Source organism: Lolium perenne, chromosome 1 (genome assembly GCF_019359855.2).
Source record: "Lolium perenne isolate Kyuss_39 chromosome 1, Kyuss_2.0, whole genome shotgun sequence".
Classification (NCBI taxonomy): Eukaryota; Viridiplantae; Streptophyta; class Magnoliopsida; order Poales; family Poaceae; genus Lolium; species Lolium perenne.
Window position 1 is genome coordinate 52,236,301 of NC_067244.2, and position 8,303 is coordinate 52,244,603.

The following is an 8,303-nucleotide window of genomic DNA, read 5'->3' on the forward strand; positions in this document are numbered from 1 at the left end:
AGTTTTGCCCTCTGGATCTTGTTCCTTGGCGCCTTCGGCCGGAGAAGATACGTCTTCTTCACTTTCCTTTTCTTCGGAAGCAGCAGTGCTGGTCTTGGGTTCTTCTTGGGGCGCATCCTTGGAGCTGGTCCAGGTAAACTCGGCTCCGGATTCCGCAGTCGCGCTCGGGCGTCGAGATCCTTCAAAAGTTCCGCTTCTAAGGCCTCGTCAGCAGCGAGGACGACCTTGTCGTAGAATTCCTCGTGCCGGATCCTGCGCGCGATGCGGGTGTCGTAGCCGCTCACTGCATCCAGCAGCTCGCCGACGTCCTCATCCGGAGGAACGCCCGTGGTCACTTCATCAAGATCAAGACCCGGAGTATGTGCTAGGCACATGGTCAAGGCCATTGCAGCTGCGCCTCGGGCTGAAGATGCTTGTAGATCAATCACCAGCTCCGGCAGAACGTCCATCTTACCAATAAGCTTGCGCACGTCACAAGTGCGGCTCCTTTTGATGTTCAAATTATGGCATATTTTGCGGGAGGCGGAGATGAGATCCTTGCAGTCATCACCCGCGAGTTGCAGAAGATCGTCTCGTGGGAACAAATTCCGGCGCTGTTCCGGGTACCCAAGCGGCTCTACATAAAAAGATAATCAGGATATAAGCACGCAATTTGAGCGCAAAGTAAAAAAAGAATCGGAGCAAATATCTTGACAAGGTTCCGATATCATACCCAAGATGTTTTCATTGAGCAAGTCCCAGTGCTGCTCCGCTGTCTCCATAAATTTCCGGAGTCCGTTGAGCTCTTTTTGCTGCCTCCTGATGGTCTCGCCGTCAGCATTCTTTTTCAGCTCCAGCTCGCCCTTCTCCCTGATATGCTCGGAGTTTTTCTCCGCCAGCTGCTTTTCGGCCTGCTCCCTCTTAAGTTCCGCCTCCTTTAGCTTCGTCTCCAATTCTTGGTACGAGGAGCGCAGGTTCTCAAGTTCAGTCGAAGCTGTTGCAAGGGAGGAGGATGCGCCTATAATAATATACGTTAACAGCAAATTTGAAGTCGGAATTTGGTTAATAACGAAGAAGGTGGAAACCAACCTTGGGCGTCTGCCAGTTGTTTAGCCAGTTCCGCATTCTCATCCTTCAGGGTCCGGATATTTTCCGCCTGACTCAGAGTAACGCGGCGCTGCAGGGCAATGTTCTTGTGCAGCTCGTAGTGCAGCGCCTGCTGTTCCTGTAAAATTTAAACAGTGCAGGAGTAAAAATTCCGCCTGTAGCAGTGGTTTCTTTTAAAGCATCATTGCCGGAACTTTTCCGCCATAATGCTTGGGGGCTACTGGTCCATTCTAAAAAACTTTCCCGGAAGTAATTTTTCTCTAAGCATTTAAGCGCTAACTACTTTTTGAGTTTCCGCCTACATGCTTGGGGGCTACTGGGGAGTACCTTTTGCTTGCAGATAAGTTGATCGCAGAACTGGCCAATGTTTTTCTTGAAGTCCTGGATCTCCGATGTCCTGGAATCCGGCTTCCCCCAGGCGTTGTTCAGCATGGCGTTGAGCAGGTCTTGTTCAAGTTCCCACTTCTCCGCCTCAGTCAGCTTGTTAAAAAACTTGGTGGCATACGCCTTGGGGGTGGAAGTGGTGTCCGCCGGATCTCCGAAGTTCTTCGGAAAAACGACTATGTCGCCAGCGCCCTCTCCAGCCTTCTCGGAAGTGACTTCCGCATCTCCTTGGCCTTGTGTTTCCGCCTCTTCTTGGGCAGGGCTTTTGGCCTTGGGATCTTCTTCCTCCAGGTGCCCGCTGCTAACCGGAATTATCTCCGGTGGAGTGTTTGCGGCAGGCGGGGGAGATGGGTCAGCCTGAGGAGGCGACGGTTGAGGAGTTGGGTGGGAAGCGCTGGGTGGAACTGGAGTAGAGGGACCAACAGCCGGAGATTTCTTCATGTACTTCGTGATGGGCTCCTGGCTGGTGGTCCGCGTGGCAGCGGTTTTCGGATTCCTGCAAACAAGTGAAAGGGTTTAGACAAGAAATAATTTCGCTAAGTAAAAATCGCATCATGCTCGGAAACTCACGGGGCACCGGGAATGATGGGGCGTGTGCCCTGGCCAGCCGTCGAGAGCATCCGTAGACGCGCACGCTCCGCCTTCCTTGAGTCAAGCGGAGGTGGTTTCGTCGTCTTTGGCTTCTTCGCGGAGGCCTCGCCGCTAGCTCCGGCTTCAGAGCCGGGAGCCTTGGCGCGGGGACGCTTTGTAGGTCGAGGAGCCGCCTTGCGGGGTGCCTGGTCCTCTTCCTCCTCGTCGTCTTCCGGAGCCTCCTCCGCCGTGTCGCTGGTAACGGGGACGCGAATGATGGTGCGGAAGTTGTCCTCCGCCAAAGTATTGAGCTGGAAGGAAAATGAACAGAAGTTAGAGTTATCCTTGTGAAGTTTGAAGCAACGGAAAGAACGAAGCTTACCGGAGGACACTGATCGTTCGTGTAGATATCCTTGAACAGTTCCGGGACCTGTTGGCCCCTCGGAATCTTCACCAGCGTCTTGAATCTTCTTTTCAGAGAGTCAGCCGGAAGATCATGGCGGGTAACCCGGAGAAGATCATCCGCCCCGGTGTAAGCGCACATCAACCGCGCGTTGTAGCGAAGGGGCTGGATTCTCCGGGTAAACCAGCTAAGTGTAAGCTGGGCTCCGGTAAGTCCGTCATGGACTAGCCAGGAGATTCTCCGCGCAGCTTTCTCCAAGGTTGGAGTCAGGGCGAGTGGAGGGACGAAGCTCCAGCTTGCAAGTTCTTCCGGAGGTTCGTTGACGAACTGGGGAAGGCCTTCGTGGACATCCGGAACAGGAGCATTCTTCTCGTAGAACCATCCGGCGTTCCAAAGCACGGACGGACTCGTGTGAATCATGGGGAGGATACATACGATTAGGGCGGAGCATAAACGTCATGCTTCCGCAGTTCACCATTGCTTTGTCCTTAGTTTCTTTCTTCACTCGGAAAAAGAATTGCCACAACTTGACATCTGGCCGGATCCCAAGATGTCCTTCGCAGAGTCACGAAGTTGGACAAGAGAAGGTATGAATTGGGGCAAATGTTGTGGGGCTGGAGCCCGTAGGTGTTGAGGATGGAGAGGAAAAATTCCGAACAAGGGAGTGAAAGACCGCGTTCCACCCAAGCCTTGGTCATGACAACTTCTCCGGCTTCTGGCTTGGGGGCGTCGGAGTCACGAACGAAACTCCCGGTGTGTGGAGATCATTCCCTCGTTCGGAGCTCTCTAAGCTCCACGTCGGTGGTTGCGCAAGGCCACCATTGACCTCGTTCTCCTTCACGGATCCGGGCCTTGGACGCCCTCTTGTTTTCCGCCTCCTGCACCTTTGCTGCCATCCGAGCTTGTCCCTCGAGTTCTTCTTGGAGCTCTTGGAGGGTAGGGATCCGGCTTGGAGCGGTGCTGGAAGATGCGGAAAAAGGTTGAGCTAGTCTGATGTCGGAAACATACGGTGGCAGGAATGATATAGGATCCGGGCATATGGGTTCTATTTGGTTGGGATCCGGGCTACTCGAAGAGCTACGGTGCAAAGTGACGATTCGAGTGGCATGCTTCCGGCTGCACCCATACAAAGTGTCTGAGTACCCGGATCACTAAGCCTATCTTCTACACTAGGTTGTCTTCTGCAAGTCCGGCGTACTTACCGCTAATGGCGCGGTGGTGCGACGGAGCTCCGGCGGAAGATGAGGTCGCCGAACTTGAAGGAAATCGGCCCGCGTGACCACGAATCGGCGGCGGAGCAAGTTTCCCGTTCAAACGTGAGAATCTTGGAGCGAGGAAGCCTTGGTTCGGCGGCACTCGAAGTTCACCGGGCGAAGTTCGCCGGAATCAAGATCTGGCGGCGGCGCGGCGCGAGGAGGAAGACGATGTGGTGAGAGGGGGTGAAAGAATGAATTTTTACCGGGCCGCGGGGTATTTATAGGCCGCGCTCGGAGATTCGGGATCCGGATCCAACGGTGGAAACTGAACGGTCGCGCCGTTGGATGGATGACACGTGTTTAGGTCAAATGCGGTAAAACGACGTGGAGGTAACTTAACCATGCACTCCCGAAAATTCCGGTTGAAGATTTGCATCTGCGAAACTTTAGCGCGGGAAATGAGGAAGTTGTGCGCGGGAAATACGGAACTTCCGTTGTTAAGCATGATCTGAAGATGAAGGATTTCCGAAACCGTTAGAGTCTTTTAAGATTCCGGGTGATTCTGTGAAGATAAGATTGGCTTTCGTTCAAGCAGGGAGTAACCCGGAAATGTTCTTTGGAACGTCGATGGATGAAGTCCCTCGGGATGGGAGCATTTTCCGGCTATAAGTTGGAAAAAGAAGAAAATGCAAAGTTGGAGCTCTTCAAGTTTCTCCGCGTTACCAACGTTTGCCGGAGATCATGATGGACCAGCAAGACGGAGACTGCAGGGGAAACTCGGAGAACTCTGGGGGCTACTGTTGTGGGTATACTTCATGGGTGTACCATCGACAGTGCCTAGATCCGGCAAGCCCGGGTGGCCCACAGACGGTGATGAGGCATGTGGCCCATCGGGCGGCCCAGTTGCTGTTGATCATGCAGGAAGAAGTCCAGCCCAGGATCAGTAAGCCGGATCCGTACCGACCTAGGAGTGACCCGGATCCAGGGAGGCCCATGAGGAACCCGGATCAGATTTACGTGTATGGAAGGCGGATCCGTGACGTGCACGGCAAGATATTGTACCGTAGCTAGGCTATCTGTAATCCGGCTAGGACTCTCCATGTAAACCCTAGATCCGTGCGCCTTTATAAGCCGGATCCCGGGAGCCCTAGAGGCACAACCACAACTCATTGTAACAACGCGAAAGCGCCCAGATAATTCCAGACAAGCAGCAGTAGGCCCTGTCATCGTGCAGGTGTTCCGAAGCTGGGTAACTCGCGTACCACCGTCCCGTGTGCACTCCGCCCTATGGCCCCTACTTCTTCTCCCCCTCGTGAGGATCCCTCCTCCGAGGTACCGTCGATTAGGCAACGACACATGTGATCTACCTTTGTAAGACGATTATGTGTTGTAATAAATGATGACTCTATGATATTCAACTGTTATGTCTCGCAACAACAATCTTCCTGGGATTGCAATGTATGGCATAATAGGCATCTGGACTTAAAATCCGGGTGTTGACAAGTTGGTATCAGAGCCATTGTTTGACCTTAGGAGACCCTAGTTAGAATGGACGTCCGAAAAACTTAGTTTCAAAACAAAGGAAGTGAATATTTCTGAAAACTTATTCTCACCCTTATCTTGAGATCTTTTCAAAATAATAAATCCATGCTCTACTTTTCTTTGTAATTCGACATAAAAAAATTGCACACTTGATCACGTCATTAACTTACTTATCCTAATTGCTCACAGATGGAGTACCAATGTGAGTCCTATCAGATTGGTCATGGAGGAAACCTGATGTTCGAGAAGGATTTGAAGCAACTAGTGGAGTATCTAGGACACCCGTATCCCGAGTTCTTCGGAATACCCCTCAACCATCCGTCGGGAGGACCACCTCGGTGGGAAGTTACTGCAGATCTAAGAGGAAAGCTTGGAGCCCCAATATGGGAAACCATCTGGTTTTCTGTAACGGGGAACACTTGGAAGGATGGAATAGCCAAGGCCATGCAGGAAGCAATTGCCCGTCTGTGTGGACAAAATGAGAACAAGATCAAGAACACTCGCTTTTTTTACTACCCAAGACATGACCCCATGGGAAGACCACTAACCATGCCACCGCACCCGGAGATGAACTACTATGTGGTATGCCTAGACTTCCTGATGCACAGGACCCGTAAGGAGTTGGACAACGCCCGCCAAGCACATTACCCGTGAAGAAGAAGAAGAAACCGCCATTACGAATGAAGAGTCGTAGTACTAAGTCACTTGAGTAGGTGTGAGTTTGTATCAGGATCCCCTTGTATCGTAGAGCGATGAATGGTTCTTAAAACCAACGGTGTGTTAGCTCTGTAATATGTGATGTTTGGTATGAATGAAAAAGTGTTGTTGGTTTTTACCCCCTCAACACTACTCAAGTTTTCAAGTTTTGAACTTTTTGAACTTTAACTCCAACAAACCATAGAAATTTCCCTCTTATCTTATCATCTACCTCAATGTTCAGATGGCCCCACCAACCCGCAGCACCAACCAGGATGCAATGATGCAGATGCTGCAGATGATGATGGTAGACAGGGAAGCCGAGAGAGCTGAACGCCAAGCCAATATCGCCGCACTGCAGCAGATAGCTCAGAACAATCAAGGCCATGGAAACCACGATCACCCTGGATCGAAGCTGAAGAACTTTTAGAACACCAACCCTCCCATGTTCAGCAAGACTGAAGAACCCCTAGATGCTGATGACTGGCTCCAGACAATGGAGAACAACCTAGAAGTTGCGGGAGTTGAAGCCGCAGAAAAAGTACTGTTCGCCACCCACTATCTGTCAGGACCTGCCAGAGCCTAGTGGACAAGTGCCCGTGCAATGAATGCGGGACAGATGATGACCTGGGAAGACTTCAAGCTGAAGTTTAGCAAGTACCATGTGCCCCAGGGACTGATTAAGAAGATGAGAGATGAGTTCCGCGAACTTAAGCAAGGAAGAATGTCCGTGGTGGAATACCGTGACAGGTTTCTTACTCTGTCAAGGTACGCCCCGGATGAGACCGACACAAACGAGAAGAGGAAGGAAAGATTTTTGAATGGACTGCACGATGAGATGCAAACTGTGTTAGTGAACATTCCGTTCGCTAACCTAGAAGCCCTGGTGGACTCAGCCATCCAGATGGAAGGAAAGCTGCACCAAGCCAACGAGAACTGCAAGAGAAGAATGATGAACCAGAATGGACCTAACAATGCCCAGAAGCACCGCAACAACTCAACTGGAGGATTTTCCCCAAGATACAACAAGCCCCCTGCTCAGACATACCGCCCAAACTACTCCAACAATAATGGAGGACCCCCGAAGCCCGGAGGCAACAACCACCACAGCGACAACAACAACAGCAGCCACAACAACAACAACCACCCCAATGGTAACAACAACAACCCCAATACTGCCCCGAGGACTGGAAGCAACGCTGTTCCCGTCAACCCCAAAGACAAGTCAACTGTGAACTGTTATGAATGTGGAGTTGTGGGTCACTACTCCAATGAGTGCCCCAAGAAGCTTGCCAAGATTGCCGCCAATACCGCTGCACCTGCCCAGCAACAGCGCCGCTTCGCAGCTAAAAGGAACCCGAACAACCGCAACGGCCGCCTCTACCAGATGAGTGCCACAGAAGCTCAGGAAGCACCCCAGGCCATGCCAAGTATGTTTTCCTGTTAATCCAATTGCTCAATCTCTCTTAGGAACCTAACTTTTCTTAAAATCTCGGGACAAGATTTGTTTAAGGGGGAAGGGTTTGTAACATCCCAAATTTTAAAACAAAGAAGAAAAGGAGTTTCACTTATTCCAAATTTTGGAACCAACAAAAACTTAATTTATTTAAGTTCTGCAAGGATCATAGTGCTCATGCTTGTAGTTGATGATCTATGCCATGTTTGTTTGTTAAAGTGTTTGAAAATGATCTAAAACCCTAAACCTTGCTCTTTGAAGTCCAAATGAAATAAAACAAAATAAAAATAAATGAAAAGAGAAAATATATGTAAGCCTAAAACCCTAATTGGAAAATGTTGGGATATACCCTTTTTATTTTTCTAAATGGTTGTGAACCATTGTTAGACCCCACTAAACCCTAAACCATGATCATTTAGATCAAAGAGAAACAAATAAGAAAAAGAGAAAATACAAATAGCCTCATATATGTGCCTATGGCTATTTTTGTAAAACTTTACCCTAGGCCTTTCTACCTTGTTTAGAGGATTGGAAAACCCTACTAAACCTTACCTAGTACTTAACAAATCAAATTCATGGTGGAACAAAAGAAATTAAAAAGAAAATAAAAATGCCATAGAGGCATATGAGAGTAAATAGCCAAATTATGAAATTGAGAATCTTGACCCTAAGACTTGTTGTGAATGATTGGATCACTCCTCTATACCATTTCAACACTCAACAACATCATTTGGGTCAAGAAAAATCAAAGAAAAATCAAAGAAAAATCAAAAACCTTGTGGCATGTGATAATGGTCACTTGTTCAATTTTTAACAACATCCCCACTTTGAGCCCTTGTATTAAGAAATTCTTAAACCAAACCCTGCCATCTCTTTGCACCTCATCCAAGACCTCATCAAGATGAACAACTTTGAGCTTGACCACTTTGACCATTGCTCCCTATAGTCAACCCAAGATGCTATGTTGAAA

At 49.6% G+C, this 8,303-nt stretch overlaps 1 protein-coding gene across 1 annotated transcript; it reads right to left on the bottom strand.

Annotated features, from left to right (window-relative positions):
• Positions 1-325: 325 nt before the first annotated feature.
• Positions 326-2,863, bottom strand: LOC139832168 (uncharacterized). The gene is made up of 5 exons (XM_071821810.1): positions 2,423-2,863; positions 2,041-2,351; positions 1,414-1,966; positions 1,069-1,204; positions 326-997 (listed from the first exon to the last, which is right to left on the bottom strand). The coding sequence occupies exons 1-5, from the start codon at positions 2,861-2,863 to the stop codon at positions 633-635; spliced, it is 1,806 nt and encodes a 601-aa protein (XP_071677911.1). The 3' UTR covers positions 326-632.
• Between the last annotated feature and the right edge of the window lie 5,440 nt (positions 2,864-8,303).

Bases quoted from the DNA above. Each gene is read 5' to 3' on its own strand.
- LOC139832168 (XM_071821810.1), bottom strand. From the start codon at position 2,863: ATGATTCACACGAGTCCGTCCGTGCTTTGGAACGCCGGATGGTTCTAC. The intron at 1,967-2,040 runs GTGAGTTTCCGA...ACTTGTTTGCAG, and splicing joins CCCATCATTCCCGGTGCCCC to GAATCCGAAAACCGCTGCCA. The intron at 1,205-1,413 runs GTACTCCCCAGT...TAAATTTTACAG, and splicing joins AACTTATCTGCAAGCAAAAG to GAACAGCAGGCGCTGCACTA.